General features: G+C 40.9%; 1 protein-coding gene across 3 annotated transcripts in view; it reads left to right on the forward strand.

Annotated features, from left to right (window-relative positions):
- The window catches only part of HEMK1 (HemK methyltransferase family member 1), a 150,992-nt gene that overhangs the window by 14,727 nt on the left and 117,874 nt on the right, over positions 1 to 18,391 (forward strand). For 2 of the 3 annotated variants that reach the window (XM_069206767.1, XM_069206766.1), the window contains exon 2: positions 12,518 to 12,908. In XM_069206767.1, coding sequence (XP_069062868.1) covers positions 12,645 to 12,908 — 264 coding nt within the window. In that variant the 5' untranslated portion in view covers positions 12,518 to 12,644. Of the gene's footprint in view, positions 1 to 12,517; positions 12,909 to 18,391 lie in introns of those variants that run through there. The other variant, XM_069206765.1, reaches the window with a different exon arrangement.

Genomic DNA, 18,391 nt, shown 5'->3' on the forward strand with positions numbered 1-18,391 from the left:
TGAATATCTGACTTGAGGGAAACGAGGAAGAATGGGCAGGTAAGGGAGAAAAAGTGATCCTGGTGGAACACTCTCGGAGGCTCCTCGTGCCATACACCATCTAGATAAGAAAATAGGACCCTTTCCATCAGGCCCATTGGCCCGCGCTACTCTGCCCCTAGGCACACCTTGCAGTGCACCCTCAGTATCTCCTGCTGGTATGGAAAATTCAAAATGTCCAGTAAATCCTCCTAATTTTCATTTACAGCTTGTACGAGAAGGAAGTGTTGCAGTGAGGGCACATGCTCTATCTGGTCCCTCAAGTGACTAATGTGTTGTCTCAATTTCTCATGAGTTTCTTTAACTAACTGACCTGGGATTCTTGCTTATGTTTAATCACTTCTTTGTTCCAATCCCTCTTGACAGGATTTATACTTAAGATCTTTCAATCATTTCTTCACTTTATTCAAGTGCTAGGTACTTTTCTGCTTGTAAATGCTTTATATCCCCACCACTAGTGCTCTTAGCCCAGTCTTCATTATATCTGCACATACCGGAGAACTCAGGCGGGACGTTTTTGTACTTTGGATGATTTTTCTTCCCCTGTTTCCTTACCTTACCCTCATTCACAATCGAGTAGACAGTTTGATGACTGTTGCCCTTGTGTCACGGCGTATCCAGTTTAGGGGGTAGGGTAGAAGGGTTATAGTGGGGCTAATTACCCTACCCATCAGTGTTTTTTGTATTGAGACAGGAGTGTTTTTTCACTTCTGTACACTGTCCCACTGCATTCGGAGACTGCCTGGGCACAGTCTTTTTGGGTTGCAGAGATTCCAGTATTTTTTAGATTAATAGATCTCCTTCCTTCAACCTTTCACCTACTAGAGGGTTCTAGGCGTTCCTTTCCCTCACCCTCTCCACATCCTTTTAAAGCCTCTTACCCTATGCTGTGGATTACAACCTCAGTTCTAATTCCTAATACCCCATGACAACCCCATAACTGCTTAAACTTGATTATCCCATAGTCTGCTGCCAAGACGTCAAATTCAGCTTCAGAACATATCTCTGTACAGTTGATAAACACAGTCAGACGTCCTATTACATGCGTTTTGAAACAAGCAAGCTCTGTCTGACCTGGTCGGTGAGTCGAGTGCTGGGCGCCCTCTATTCAAATTCCCTGGGAGAATCCTCTTCTCTTAACTTAGGCACATAGGTTTGTCGTTGTGGAGTCTGGTCCTTCTCCACTACCTGCACCTGATCAGGTTGAGACACTCTCTCCTCCACCACATCAGGAATGTTAAAGAAATCTAAGCACACATCAGTCGAATTCGGTAAGTGTTTACTATCAAAAGACAAATTATTTGTCTTGTGTATTGAAATGAGCTCTGCAAAAAGGGTTTGGCACAAATTAATAGTATTCCACTCATAGTATTCCAATGAAGATCACTGACTTTGGAAAAAAATGGGTACACAAGGCGTTAGTCTAAGATCACGAGAAGGGAAGAAGATAAAATTTAGCTGGAATAAGAAGGTAAACTTTTTTGGCTGAGTAAGCTATTCAACACTTTCTCATCTCAGGAGCCAAATCTGAAAGAGAGGCTCTAAACATTATAGATGGATCCCTTATTTAGCCATGATTGACATGAGTGAGTAAGATAACATGACTGCAGCAGCTACAGTTACGCTAAGCAAATAACTTGCATTTTACTCATCTTTTCTTTGTTTTGTCTCCACCAATAAGTAAGACCTCATTCTTTCAGTGCCAGGACAGGTGTTTCAGTTTAATTCTTTACCTCACATGTAATGGTATGTGCATTGTGTTTAATTAATTATTGGAAACGCCAGTACATTTTTTCAAATGCTCACACAACCAGTAAAACATAATTCAGGCTGCCATAATCGAGTCAAAATGTGTTTGTGTTACGTCAGTCATTTATAATCAGTGTGTGCTAATTCCTGTTAATCATGAAAACACAATTATGTATTGTATATGGTATGGTAGTAGTAATAGTAAACTCCTTGATATCTGGATCGGGGGAATGTTGGGCTGAGTACACGGACCCAGTAGTCTATTTCCTCTGTCATATTTTATTGTATTTATTTATTTATTATGAGACTTGAGTGCCTTTTATTATTTCATATTATTGATTTTTAAGGTTGATATATTCTCAAATAAATTCTTAAAGGGGTCCACCTTCCTCCCTGATATCTTATATCATGGAAGGAGCAGATGGGGTCAGATTTCAGTAATAAGAATGCATTCTTCAGTACTTGGTCAGTTTTAAAACTACCATGTTGAGCTCTGATTTAACCATTCCTGAAGACAGAATCCTGAACTGTCATAAAAATAACTTATTTCACCACAGGCTGTTTCTGAATACATATATATTTGTTTTTAGCCTTTAAATTCCCATCACTCTTCTGTAGAACCATCCATGGCATTTCATCTCCGAAAAGGATGGCTCCCCCTTCTGAGACAGTAGAGACAATTTTTAACCTTTACCTCCCTGACATATACAGGTGATGACTTTCACCTACCAGTAGATTAGCCATCCTCTTCTATAGCTCTACATACTCCCATCAAGATTGCAACACTTTAGGCTTTGCAGTCAATGAGTAGCAGGTGATAGTGCCTTTTGATGGTGAATAGACTTAAAGAATCCTTCCCATTGACATTCTCTTGGGTTTCGATGTTCCCAATGAGGGTAAAGCAACTTAAACTCTTTAGAAGTAGGATGAAACGATGTACTGTGACTTCAAGCACGCTTTGGACATGAATCTCCCCACTAGGGAGTAAATCTATTCCGTAGTGAGTACTCCTTAACCAGAGTGTATAGGTGACAACAAGTTGAGGTAGCTAAAAAAAAAAAGAACAGGTGTGGTTTAGTGTGGTTTAGGACAGGGTCACATGAAAAAAGTGACTGAAACCTTTTCCTCACACAATGTACTGAAACCATAAAGTAGCGTAATGTAGCATAAAATAAATATAGCAGATAAAAATTAAAACACTAACAGCATATTTATTCACCGCACCCCTGAATGTACATGGGGTAGGCATGGAAGAATAAAACATGTTTACACTCTGAACAGTGCCTGGAGCTCGATTATGATGGGCAGCACCTCAGTCAACGGTACTGGAAATCATTTTCGAAAAAATATTGTAGGGATCCAGGTGATATGAGCAGCTCCGTTGGGCAGTATGACATGCACCGACTGTAGAGAAACCGCAGTACAGTGCCTGACACAGTGCCCGACGCCTGAAGACATTGACCCGACCTGGCCCTTCACTAACATGCCATTGCTTTTACTCCCTTGAACATGATCCTGCCTCCTTTTCTTTCACTTGCTTTCCTGTCCCCCTTTCGGCTAATTTTTACTTCCTTATCTTGCTCTCTAACCTGAATTTTCCTCCCCATACACACCTTCTCACTGCTCTTCTATTAATTATGTTTCTCTTCACTTAAAGTTTATGTTAGTTTCTATTTCCATTGTTGTTCTTTTTCCCCTCACTCATTTTTAATGAACACTCTTTTTTCACTGTGTCCTGTTCTCTCCCTACCCAGTCCTCTTTAATATTTAATCTCTTTCTATAACCTTATCCTCTTGCATTTACGTATATATTCTACTTCACTCTTTCGGCCATCTTCTCCTCTCTAAAGTACTTCATGTACCACCATTGTCACTTGCACTACCTTACTCCCTCTCCTGCTCTTCTCTTTTATCACTTCCAAAAAGTCCTCCTGTGTTTCCATTTTGCTTTCACTCCATCCTTTAGTCTCTTCTCAAGCAGAAAATGTCATTTGCATGTACTGGCTGCTTTATGTTTTTTTTAACTCTAGTTATTTTAATTGAATCCTCGGGGTGTCAGATTAGCCAGTGAGGCATAGTCCGGTGCGGAGATACTAGTTGGGCAGTATTTGCGTTTTTGGCTGATATCCCTTCAACTAGTTACATCCGTTAAACCTATGGAATGGGTAGTAATTGTGCAGACCCGGTTTTCTGGGAAGTATCCTGCCCAGAATTTCCATTTTGGTGGGTAGTACTGCTCACTTTTACCCGGGGATTTATGGAGAGGGAGAGTGATTGGGGTGGCATTACCTGCATCTTCCATGCCACTTGGTGATACCGCTACGTCCAAATCGAAATCTAGGCCTTTGGGAGCTTCCGGGGTCATTATCAAATAGTAATACTCACCCTTTTTCGTGGGTTAAACGGCGTGATGGGTGCCTGACAAAATCACTGCCTACTTTACTTTGTTTTCCCAAAAGCTCGAACATAGGCATGTCACAGCAAGGGGCCAGTTTGATGATTTATAGGATCAGGAGTTCGAGTTCATGATACCACCTATCAACCAATATATAATTAGAATAAGACTGCTGCTCCCTCGTCACAAAGGCAAGAGCCAATCAGGGACCTTCATTTAACCCACCCTGACTCAGAACTCTATAAATGACGGACTCGAGGGAAGAGAGTACACCACTTCACAGCTCAGATAGGAGTCATGGCTGTTTTCTTTTTCCTGCAGGAAAGATGATGTATTTTGTGACAAGAACTCTAGTAGAGAGTTAACACTGGCTACCACTTCCTCCCCATGAGAACAGTTTGCTTAAATTCATGGATGTTGCTAAATGTCATGGTAGATTCTGAGGAAATAACCTGCCTCTATTGTACAAAAATAAACAAAATTTAAAGCATTGGACACAAGCCTTACAGAAGTGTCATGTGCCTCCTTAAGGGTCGTATACAGGTCCCCTAATTGTATTTGTTTTGTTAACGAACTGCCATTTCCCAATGGGAAATTATCAATAGCCCCTAAAAATGCCTGCTTAGGTCTGGTAATAAGGTATGTTCATATTGTTTTGCTCCTTGGTATTCTCTGGTAATACTGCCGATCAAAATACTGATACCGTGGGGTTCTGTAATTTTTATGTGAGGTATTATTGCACCACTACAAGTTGTGACCCTCTGAATGAGTAACAACCGCATTTTTTAATGCTTTCCACACCCTGTTCTCTTTTCTCTGGATTTTACACTGAAGAATTGCGTTCGGGCTAAACCCTAGCGGTGATGTTCTTCACAAATCTACCCATGAGCACCATAGTGTTGAAGAGCATTTTCAAAAGCTAATACTCAACTTGCAAGAGTATTTTCTTTTACTGTGTAAGTGTATCTTTTTTCATAGAACCTTAAATGTATTTTGGTTTATCACCCTGCCCTTGTGGCGTTTTACTGCTAATAAATAGGTAAGGCAGTTCTTTCCCTGGTGATCTTATCTCATGTCTTGTTTTCTCTAGCATTCTGCAGTAACTGCATTTATTCTGAGAAGTCAGCTTCTGGGAAGAGATCCTAACAAATCACGTAATTAAACCGTTCTGTGAATCACCGATTGGATGATTTCCTAAAAAGCAAACACTGTGGGCTCTCACTGTGTGCTAAGCTACCACACGTTGCCTTTCTTGGAAGCTAAGCTGCTTATGCCTGAACAAATACATAGACCAGTCGTTCTTTACTCTTTTTGCTTTTCAGTGGTTTAGTCAGATGAGACCGAGATTAACAAAGTGAAATTTAGGTTCAATTTTGTTAATCCTGGCCTGTTCCCCGAGTCCCTAAGCATCAAAAATTACTGGGACTGGGACCAGAGCCCAATGGCCTCTTCCAAGATGTCCCATTTTACAAGGAGTGCACTCTCTACATCCTCACCTGTTAACCCTGTCTTGGCACAGACTTGTGCTGACCCACCCAGGGAAGTCCTCTGCTTTGCTGATGGGGATCCTCATTCCAGGACAAATAGGCCTTGAAGCAGAGAAAACACTGGTCGTTTGCACAATGTACAAAAATATAAATTAACAGTGCAGCGTAAAATAACACTGACTGAAAAAAATATTTATTTGCTGCACCCGTGCACTAAACATAGTGTAGGGCATACCTTATATGTACACACTGATCCCTGACTTAAATCCAACTATGACTGAAAGGCCCGCCCCTTTGTGAAATGTTACCCTTGTATACAAGCACTTCAGCATCCCACATAAGGTTAGTAATTGCTGTATATGAATTTCAATACAATTCAATACAATTTTTAATTAGTCTTTTTGCCACTTAACAAGTCTGGTGTGTCTTGGCAAGTATAGATGGTATGGGGAGCTGATGGCGGTCACTACCTCAGACTGACCCTGTGGAGGCAGAAGGTGCATATCTTGGAAAATGTGTAGGTTGCATGTTAGCTCCAAGAAAGGAGGTGCTGCTGATGCAATAGACTTGATCTGCAGTAGCAGATTGAGACAGATCTAAATATTAATCTATACCCCAGAAGCAGCTTTGGAAGGGATTAGTGCAGACTGTCTGGTGCAAATCAGGCTGCTCCTAGAGAAACAACTTTTTGTCAGGGTAAAATTGTTTAGGTGTACTAATTGTCACCTAATCCAAGTTTTGCCCTGAAAATGCGGTATAGCATGCATTTTTTATGTCATGTCGTATCTAGAGGCAACATGGCAGTCATCATGGAAGTAGAGAAAATATTGGGCCAGATGTAGCAAAGGTTTTTCCCCATTCTGTGTCTATGGGAAAAAGTGTTCGTACATATGGCCCATTGCTCCCAGATGCCCATCATTGTTACTGTTGACTTTGCCTGCACTTGTAATATGCATTACAGCAGTGGGTTGCTACTTGGAAAGCTATGTTCTATACTTACAAGATGACTGCCACGTTACATCCTCAGTGGACACCCACCTGCTCGATTCTGGATGTTTCTGCATTTTACCTGCCCACTGTGACATGTCGGAACCTATTGCCCAGATGACTGTACCTCAGATGATACTTTATACTTATGCTTTCCCATGCTCATGCTGATCCTGAATCTAAACCAAGAGATAAAGTAGTAAGGCTAGTTCTGATAAGGTAAATACAATATTCAGACCAGTGTGATGCATCTCTATCAATGCCAGTGTTTCCTTTCTGTACACATGTCTATCAATATATCCCCAAAAACAAGGGGCACGGTTCAGTGCTTGTTTCAGTATTCTTAAAATTTGTGATACAGACTAAGGGCCTAATTTAGTATTTGGCTGAGGGGTTACTCCGTCACAAATGTGATGGATATTCCGTCCACCGTATTACAAGTTCCATGGGCTATAACGGAATTGTAATATGGTGGATGGGATATCCAGCACATTAGTGACAGTGTAACTTCCTCCGCCAAACTCTAAATCACGCCCATAACCTAGCCAAAATGTGTTTTGCAACTCCTCATAGCTTATTTTAGGTCACAGAAGTTGGATTGGATTAGATCACTTATTATCAGACTTGTGTAAGTTCCTCCAAAATAGCATTGTGCCCATATCCAAAGTTCGTTGCTCATCAATCCAATGTATCAATAGTATTATTACTAATAGTAGACTGGCTAAAAGTGCCTTCGGCTCCATTCATTATCACCTTTTTTGCCCCCTGTTTTTTTTATTATACTAAGTGTCAAGACAAGCAACCGAGGTTCCCACCTGCTGCTGAGAAACTCCCTTCATGGCATTCTGAGGCTTTTCCTGTTTTTGGGGAAACGTGGAACTTGGCGATCTTTGTAAGTGTTGGTGCCACCCTCTACGCGAGTTAGGACCTGCCTTCCAGAAAGGCAGCCCCCACACCTGACTTTGGCCTCTCTCTTGAAAAGAGTCTGCAGAAGCTTGCAGGTGGCAATGCTGCTGTGCCACCTGCGTGCTCCCACCTCAAAGCGTGAAAGAAGCTTTGCGTGGGTGGGCACTGAACTCAAGCAACAGTCCAAGGTTCCCCATCTAACATGAACGGTAGAGGGGACGCGCTGCCCTAACCTACTCATGCTGCAATGATTCACAAACGACCAGGCACCATCCTAAACAGCAGATCTAATAAATATATATAAAGTAACACAAATGTCCAAAATGTAAAAGCATCGGTTAATTCGCTTTTTAAAATCCCGTGCATATTCTATTTTAATTTCCTACCTAGTGCTGACAATCCATTAAGGTGATGGCTTTTAGTGAGCTTTGTCGTGTATGCCTTTGATCTGCTCTTCCCTAATTGTCTCTTATGCACCATGGCAATGGGAATATAGTGATGTTTTGTATCTTTCCAAATCCCTACAGTGCAGCGTAGATTAACTTGTATGGCTAGTTGATGTTTCTTGTTCCAATAGATTTTGTCATTTCTCTTTGTATCTATTTCTCTCTTTATTACCAAATACTTGTTTCTCGCCATCCATAGTGTCACCTGCTTTCCTCCCATCACTCTTGGATTTTTTTGGACATTTCTAAATTCTTGAGCTCGCCAAAAAGAGTTGATTTTAATGAGAACAAATGGAGGTTCCACTACCTGCAAGTGGTCTGTGGCTTGTACTCATTTGGGCAAACCTCTCCACACAAACCATGCACCCCATGCCTTCCATAAATACCTTTTTTGCTAGAAAGACAGGCAGCTACATCAGCAAATAACTTTGTCCTTGTCAGGTCTGCTTCCTGATATAAGAGATGCACACAAGGATGCAAATTCTCTCCTTGCTATTCTTCCTCTATATGGAGTCTAACAAACTGGAAGAAATCATCATCAACCTATGTGCAGATGCCAGGCCTGCCTTTTGTATTTTTTGTGGTTTCATTATAGACACCCTTAGCCATCTAGCAGAGAAAGCAATTGTACTCTGTACTTCAGCATGTACTATTAGTGGGCTTTGCGTTTGCCACTTGCTCATGCTTTAATGGCTTGCTTGTCTGTTTCAATTCTTTGCTCTTAATTTGATGGCTTTACTCCCTAATCTTGTGTTTGTCCAACCCCTTTAGTATTTACGTTTCACTCCCATATGTTTTCAGAGTACATTCTTTTCTTGTTTTCTTGTTCTTTTGTTATGACATTTGTGACATAACACTACATGGCAGTAAACGACCCGCTCCTTTTCGGGGTGTAACTTAGTCAGTAAGATTCAGGGGGTTTGAACCTCAAATGTCCTAACCACCAAAGGTTGAAAAAATCAACACAAAAGTAGGATACTCGACTCTGAGCCCTCATACCCAACTACCAAGCCAAAAATGCATTTATTTGGGAGGTGGCACACCCCTCCAAAGCTATGCGCCTTTTTCCTTCTCTTTCTCTATGTTGAGTGTGCTTGCTTCTCTCATGTTTACCCTTGTTCCCTCAGTAACCACCCATCTCTCTTTCCCACCCTTGTCACCACCCTCCATCCCCCTCCACCTTCCCATGTCATCCACCATTTCATCCCACACTGCTATGGCACTCCTTGCTCACTCTCTCTGACACTGAGTACTATTGCAGGACTGTAACTTTCTCCCTGTCCCTGCACCCGCCTCTTCTCTCTTCTACCACCCGATACCCTATGCCCCTCACTGTTATTGGCTGGGCCTATGCACTTGTAAACTTGACCCAGCTTTGGCAAAGCCAATAGTGTTGGTCATCCATCTTGGAACTGTATTTTAATACTTCCAAGAGAGCTGGAAGAGAGCTTGGAAGTACCCAAAGTAACATTTGGCTATCTTGAAATGTTCTATTTATACTTCCATGAGAGATTCATATTGCACTTAGATGTAGTGAGATGGTCTACTTGGATATATATATCTATATATATATATATATATATATATATATATATATATATATATATATATATATATATATATATATAGATAGATAGATAGATATCTATATATATATATAGATATATATCTATCTATATATATATATATATATATATATATAGAGAGAGAGAGAGAGAGAGAGAGAGAGAGAGAGAGAGAGTCAGAGAGTGTCCAGATGGATGAAATTATTTTTTACCTTTTCCAAGATGGTGTCTACATTGCGTTTACAATTAATGTGGTGTCATCTTTGAACTGTATAAAACACCATTCTGAATTGGCTTTTGGCAATGCTTACCACAGTAGCTGTATCTACAGATAATCTCAGTAATTTAAAATACACCCTTTACATTTGGGAAAGTGCAAGAGAACACATTTTGTGGGGAAACCTCCAGACACTAACTCCACAGTCGCATTAGGAGGGAAAATGCATTTTAGAAAAGTGTTACTTACTGATTGTACTGATCCTTTTCTTTGTACCTTAAAAGAATTGCATTTTTTCTTCAAATTTCTACAACCACACAAACAATTTGCGCTTCTTAATACGCTGCTCAGCTTGCATGCTTCTTTTCCTTTGTGAGACGAGGCTGATGCTTAGCCAACATGTAGAATTTTATGCCTGCAACAATTTTCTCTAAGGCATTGAAATGCATCTTCATTGATATCTTACAGAACATGAAGCAAAGTTTAGATAGAACCAAACTTTTTGAAAGCCTGTGTTCTACATCGGAGAGACACAGTGAAGACACTCCATTTCTGCTGATCTGCTACTACTTTTTCCTATATGTCCTCATAATTGTCATCGTTTCAGTTTTATCCCCACATCTTTAAGACAGAGGATTGAAGATTCATATGTGCATTGCGGGGGTCAGAAGTTGTGCAATCACACACGCTTCATTAGGGGTTGAAACATCACCACTTAGTTGCTACTGGGTCCTGCATTGAGCCTTGCCTCAAATTCAAAGAAATACTTTGAGCCTAACAACAGTTTTGGGACTTGAACTTTGCAAGATATTGATCAGAGCATATAGTAATATATTAAAGGAAGTTTGAGTGAGGAGACTACAGTAAATTTATACAGATGTTTACCTCAACACAGATCCAATGCTGACCTGCTAATTAAAAATGAAATCTTGCAAAATATACTAATTTAGCTATTTCCTACACTTAACAAAGGAGGGCATTGTTAATTCTATGTCAAGAAACTAAAGTTCTGCAGGGCCTGGTCTCCATTGCTAGACCAGACTTCCTCCAATTGTGACAGATCGGGCTGGCAGTGGAGCTGCTTGTTTTGTGGCTGGTGGGTGGGGGAGGGGGGGTCAAACAGGTGGACATCGATGGATTTTGTAGCCACAGCTGGAATGTTGTTTCGGGCACAAGGATGCCTCAAAGTAATGCTTGTTCGTTCTCAACAGCGAAATACTTACCTACCTCTTCCTTTGCTCCATTGACAGAAATGCACCTTTCAGAGTCAAAGTTGATCTTTTTAACCAACATTCTCCAACTCCCACGTGGCATTGTCAAAAACATTGCTGTCCTTCAAACAACTCTGCTGCCTCCTGGTTCTGATGAATGACAGAAACTCCTACGACTCTCTCACCACAAGTAACACAGTGATTTCTTTCAACTCGTCACTACGCTTACCACCATCCACAACTCACACATACTTAAGTATTCATGCTGATGCTTCCACTTCAATACTGAACTGATGCAGGTAAAAATGAAGAGGTTGGTTTAAATGGTTCGTGATGTTACAGAACATTAATGTCCTCCGTATTTAACCTACAAGCAAGAGGAAAAATACAGACGTTTTCTAGCATAAATTACAATTGTCAACATAAGTATACACTAGGAGACCATTGTACCTGACTATGTACACAGTGACTGGAGTAGTGTGTACAGGGGTTTTCAGAGTAACACTAAGGTTTGTAACTCTACATAGCCTCCGCCCTTATGAGAACTTGATCTGTGACCATTGTGCTTTGCGGGACAAAGCCTAGAAAATGCATTTCAGCATTTGTTTGGTGCAGTCTTCTATAACAGAGCTTATTTTAAAAGTATACTGTATACCCTATCCGTAGTATTGAATGCTTTGAAGTATGCACTAATCTGCTCCATTCCACACTTCTGTGCCAAGACAAGAAGTAAAGCAACTCTAGCGACATGGTGCATGCAAAATCCAAACGGCATGCTCCAAAGGAATAAGGGTAAATAGCTATGGTAACCATGCACATGAGCACATCACTTGCTAAAGCCAGGTAAGTTTGGTCAACTGAGGGATAGAAAAGCAACTCAAGCACATCACAACATTTAATGTGCGACCCAGTGGACATAAACATGGGCATCATAAGGCACCCACATTAGCAAAGAGCAGACCTTTGATAGTTAAGTCCCCAGTAGATATCAAGAGTCTCAGAAGCTCAGACAAACTCACGGCGCAGATAACAACGTAACTGGGCCTTACTGTTTTTCAGCGCTTGCTTCTCAGCCTTTTCTATACTTCATGTCACATTAGTGATATTCTGAGCACATATGTTCGCACTTCATCTAAGAAGGCTAAAGTTATCTGTAGTGGAGTCAATCTGAACTATTTTGTGAATGAAAGGAGAGCCTGAAATGTTGCTTCGTCTGGGGAATGTTGCTATTTGCTGGATTGATTAATTGATATTGAATTATTTCCTTCTCATTTGTATCAGTGAGGGTACCCCACAAAGAGTTCATTGGACTGGTTCCTTTCTGTTCCATGCCCTACTTACTCCATTTGTTCCTGCCCTGAAACTTGAGGTCACTATTTATTACCACACGACATGTCAATGTGAAGAATTTAGAGCCCGTGAGGCTCTAGAATAAGATTTGTAGTCTTGACACCTTTCAGTATGACCTGCTTTACTCTAGTAATTTCCACACTCAGTATGTCTTTCTGTTTCTAGGCAATGGTGATCCAGTGAGCTGCCTACTCTGTAATACATTCTCTGGAATTCTTCAGGTGCACTGGACAGAAGGAGGATGTGGGAAAGCTCCTATAAGTTCTGCTGTGTCTGATTTGATTCAATATCAATGAATTTCCCCTTTGAGGCTATGAGGTTTCTGCACATCCGCAAGATGGTGGGTTCGCTGTTTGGTTATCGACCACTCAGCGTAATCCCTTCCTTAAGATCCAGGTCATCACAGATCTCTTGTCGATTTGGGAGTGATGGGACTGCGCAGGTGACTCCACGGGACGTGGTCCAACATTGGCAGCGGATGTTCGAGGCAAATGGAATCCCAGAGGCTCGAGAGTCCAGCGAGTACATTGTATCGTTTGTCCTTGGAGCTAAAACAGTTAAGTAAGCGTTTTGAGGGGAGGTGGGTGAGGTGGTTTGAAAGTTGAAAATAATATGAGGGGTATATTTTTGTATCTATTTGGTCTCTGCCCCCTCTTTCTCTCTCTGATTTAAGCTCTTTAACGATAATAAACTATGCCCTTATAATTTATCTATGCTCTTATTAAAATGTATCTCTTTTAAAATTAATACAACTAATACTTCTCACTTGTTTTAGGTATGACACTGGTATCCAGAGTGATTTACGTATGGCTATTTATTTACAAATACTTAACTGACTTTGAAATATGAAAGGATATGTAGATTCCACTCGCATTCAGTTCATTGCAGTGGAGATCAACTTCAGATCTCTGCAGCGTCGACCTGTTTACTGCCAATATGCACCAGCTTGACTCCTTGATTACAATATCTGAGCAGCCTCTCCAGTAACCTGTAGGTCAGGGCTCTCTTACCACTGATGCTTGGGGTACATATGCGTGCCTCTAATTAGTGATTTGTGGCCCTCTTGTTTCCTTCTTTCTAAAATATTCATCAGGCCACTTCCTGATTATCTTTATGTTCTACGCCCACCCTTTATAACAGTATTAAATGTCTCTGACTCAACACCTCTGTTAATAAATATGTCCTTTATAGCACTCCCCCATTGCCACCAATGGCGCTGTGCTCCTGTATTACCTGACTGGATCAGAATGTTTCTGGGCCCTTTACATATAGGGCGCACTTTCACTGTGTGCACCACGGCACATCTTAAAACAGGTGCACCGGGCACAAACAGAGAAAGTGCCTCCTATTACATTGAACATGCTGCCCCCAGGGTAGCCGTGAGGTCTCATTCAAGTGAAAAGCAGAGCGACTTTGAAGACGCCTCTCCATGTTTCACTGTGCAGGCGGCAACGCACCAGCACTTTTAAGGGGTAGTAGGGATCCCCTTGCAGGCGGATGTAGTGAGTGAATGCACCTGCCTGCAAAGGAAATGTTTAGGGGGTCCATAGGACCTCCTCCTGCCCCTAGCCCACCATCTCCAGAGGGTTGCCATCAGGGGGCGCACTGTTAGTGTGCCTCCTGACAGCTTCAAACCATGTTATAGATGCAGGTGCAGAGGTAAAAGTATTCCTTCATTTGCTCTATGCAAATGAGGGAGCAACCTCTGGTGATATAGGTGGGGTAATATGTGCGCCAGCTGCCCTTTCTGTAATACCAAAGAGCCCTGGGGGCGCTCAAAGTGGTCGCACATGCCTGTTGCGACCCCGAGTCACTTTGTTTAATAAGGTCTCTGGTTTACTTTAATAATGATCCCTCCCCCTGCCTTTCATGACCAGGTTTGGACATTCATCTGCAAAGAAGTCTGCAACGATTTTTGGTCCGTGCTATGTGGTTTCATTTCGGCAGCACTGAGTTGAGTTTTCCAGTATTTGAGATAAAAGCATATATTTTCACAACAAGATCTGCAAGTTGCTAATGTCTAGCTTAAAGGGTCCAGGGTCTTTTTCAGTACATTTTTTAGTGGACTACTAGTGATTGTCTTTGTGAGACCTTTTCAAAATTTGAATTCTCTGCCTGTCCATAGTGATCGATCTCTCTCTGTCTCTACATCTAGTGAAAATGCTGTATCTGTCCGGTTTAGAGATATGTATGGACAGAGTTGGGTGTGTTGATCTTAGGTTTCTTATGATTTTGACCCAAACTCCCCTCTGCAGTACCAGGAACGGATCAGCCTGTCCATTTTACTTATTGTTTTCTTTAAAGTGCTGCAACTTTATGAACAGGATTTTCTCCTCCTATTCTGCAGTAGATCTGTTTCCTCTGAATTGCAGAGAAATACTGGCTAGTTTAGTGAGCCACATCTATTTTTCACATCTACTATCATGAAAAAGCAAAAGTTCAGTCCACATTAAATCGCATCGGTTTTTTTCTGTTTACTTGATCAAATATGTGCGTGCAGTCCCCAGATATCTCTCGGCTTAGTGGAGATCAGCAGCAGATCGGCATATAGCTCAGCCTTATTGTTGAAGCTAAAACCATTTTAAATCTATATTTTATCTGTAGAAGTCAGCCCCTTCATCCAGTGGACAGCCAACTCTCATGTTGCTAACAAAAAACACACTTTTATAAGTTTAGCTTTAGGTATAACGACAACATATCCTAGCACATTTCCTGTATTGCTGCTTCCCAGACTGTATATTAGCAGATGGTAGCAGATGTAGCAAGTCTGCATCCATTCGGGGCCATCTCATACATTCCTGTGATAGACTGATATCTGTTCTAGGTAAATTTACTGGTGTGTGATACAAATGGTGTAAAACGTAAAGTGCGATATCTTGTGTCCATAGTGTACAGGCATTTGAGCAATCTGCATACAGGGATATTTCCTTTTATTTTTAGACCGATCTTCACTCGTCTGTAACCCAGTATTTCAGTGCTTGTATTTGCAACACATGTCTGGTTTCGCTGGCCATCTAATGTAATACCCCAACATATTCAGTTCAGGCAGCTCATTAGGGAATTCCATGAACTGTCTTTAATAGCATATCTAATTCTAAAGTACCTAAGTGTATCCAGTGCGTTTGTATAATCTCTTGCTTTACACTGATCGAAGTTGTGAAATCCGCCGCCTTGATATATAACTGTCCTACTTTAAAAAAAAAAAATTTAATCATGCGGTTAGTAAGTGATATGTTCAAGGTCACCTCTGTTGCAGAGGTTGTGGCATGCTTGTCTAGTAAATTCTGGTCAATACAATTGATTCATTTCGGCCTGTTTCCCCAGTGTATGCCGCGGTATACTAGTGGATGCAGCATTGTGTAGCTAATGTCTTGAATATGGATGCTGCAGTGCCAAATTAGTTTGTAAAGTACCTTTTTCAATCAGTGCAAATTCCACAACCATATCGTAATATACCACATAGCAAACCTGGGCAAATAGATAATAACCTCCTGGTTCCAGCCTGGAAAGCCCCTTTTTCAAAGGGGAGCCTAAAAATATCCCATCGTACCCTGGCTTGTGTACTACTCAGTATTGCGTATTGTGCACAGCATTCTTAAAAATCATTTGGATAGCAGATTTCGGATGTTGGGAAATAGATAAAGCAATTTTAGAAGTATAGCCATGTTGACTAGGACTGTTCTGCCACCTAGGGAAATGGGAAGTCACTTCCACCTCTTTGTGTGCTTTTTTAATCCATTAGTGGGCCATAATTATCTCTGATCATCATGTCAATGTCTTTATGAATCTTGGTGCCTACATATCATACCAAGTCTATTCACCCTCTCAGAGGGTATTCTGTATTTATAGTTCGGGCACATTGTGCGAGATGGGAACTTCCAGATTTTGACCAATTTGTATTTATATTTAAGTTCAATAAATTATATATTTACCTCATCACTTTTGAGAGATTGGGTTCAGGTTTTTCTTTACCAACAAGTGTATATTGTCTGCATACATTAATATAATCAATCCTCTATTTGTGAAAGTCAGCCCTCAGTCAGAGTGGTGCTCCTTCAGCCTGCATGCCAATGGTTCCAATGCAATGGAAAACAGTGGGGGGTCCTTGTCTTATCCCTCTGGTTAACTTCATCAATTACAAACGTTGACTAGCAAATGCAACATTCAAATCAAATTCTCTAGAAGACACTTGGGGATGGGCTGAGATTGCCCCTATGCCTAAAAAAGGTCCAATGAAATACTAGCAAACTATCAGCCAATGTCATCAATTGACTCAAAGACCATAATAAAATGGGAGCTCATCCTCATTCGGACTGAAGTTTTGATTTAAGAGAATGAAATTATGTCACACCAGGAGGAAGGATAAACCGGTTGGGTAGGGGCGATAGAAAAAGCCTTTAGGTTCCTGCTTATACTGGTAAACTACTTTCACATTGGTAAGAGAGCACTCTGAAACAACTTTTTATTGCAACAACGAGCTATATTATGATATGAGCAAACACATCTGGGCTTACTAGACTAGCATCTTGCATTTATAATGGCTTTAAATGGAATAATTATGCTACAGTAAGTACGTGATGTCCCCAATGCTGAGACCACCCGAAGATTTCCAGCAGTTCAAGACTGGGCTCATGCACCCAAACCTATTTACCTCTTCAGCCATGGTGCAGTTAAATTACTTCAGACATACAGAACGATGCACCATAAATGCCAGGGGGTTTGATCCCCTTTCTACTCTTGTCTGTTGATTCTATGCTATTTTATTTTGCAAGGATTAGACTGCAAAGCCGATAGGATAATTTTTCACTGTTTTGCCAAAACAAGGAACATCTAATGAACTCAACAAAAATCAAGCTGATGGTTGCAAAACTAAAAAGAATATAACTTCTCAAGGTCAGTATGGAGGTGTACAGTTGGATACAGTTATGACTTGGGTCTCCAGTTTAACCTCAGTGGCAGAAGGATAAATAAGTGAGAGTCAGTATGTGTTCTACGTAAGTAGGGAGTCTTACAATAGATGGTGCAAAGAACTAGAGGGTTCAGCAACTTTATATATGAGGCAGAGCTCTCGGGCGGCAGGGGTGTGTAATTTAACAAAATATCTACTTGTACATGGGACATGTTGCTTCATAAATCTACTTGTCCTGTAACAAAATCCACGTGTCCCTTTGGTGCCATGTAGTGCAGTGACAAATTAGAGCAGCAATCTCATTACATAAGGGCTCTGATAACAGCCTCTCTGATTATGCCTTGGCTCATATTATATTTGTTAATGAATACTAGCAAACCCCTTATTTTGCCGCCTTTCCACAGATGTACATACAGAGACTGTAGGTAGCAGTAAACAATAGTTCCAGGGTTGGAATGCTTTTTGAGTCTGTGCAAACCTACAAACTTGCATGTTGTAGGGATTTTTGCCAGCTCTTCTCTAATCTTTTCCCACACTGAGAAATCTTGGAAATGTATTCCTAACAGTTGGGGGAAAAGTAATTAGAGGGGAAGTGAAATTGTACATGCTTAACAGTTTATCACATGAGCAAATCTGCTCATACATATTTGCTCGAGCTAAAATGCAGTTCACACATATTTTCTAGAAGTACCATTTCCTGGCCTATTTCTGCAAATTATTGGTAATTCATGAGTTGTAAATCTGCACTAATACAAGAATATATATAATGAGTGCACTTTTGTGACATCCTTTAAGAATCGGGCCCCTAATAAGGTCTGGCATTATACACAACCTTTTGTTTTTATTAAAATTCTGTCTCTCTCTGTCTGTTGGCTGGCTTCACTATGAGTGACAGTATTAGCATTGTGCTGTTTCACTTGAAGCATATTGGTACACAAAGTAGTTTTGTTCAATGCCAGGAACTATTGTGGCAATGTATGCTTTTTGAGATCAAAAAAAGTTTGCTTCTTGCCAGTGTTTGTTATAATACTGAGGGCCAGGCAGCTCCGACAGCGATAACGTTTTACAAAAACCATGTCAAGACAAGATATACATTGACAAAAACAAAATGCTAACGACCAAGGTCGAAC

The sequence above is a fragment of the Pleurodeles waltl genome, chromosome 9, assembly GCF_031143425.1.
Source record: "Pleurodeles waltl isolate 20211129_DDA chromosome 9, aPleWal1.hap1.20221129, whole genome shotgun sequence".
Classification (NCBI taxonomy): domain Eukaryota; kingdom Metazoa; phylum Chordata; class Amphibia; order Caudata; family Salamandridae; genus Pleurodeles; species Pleurodeles waltl.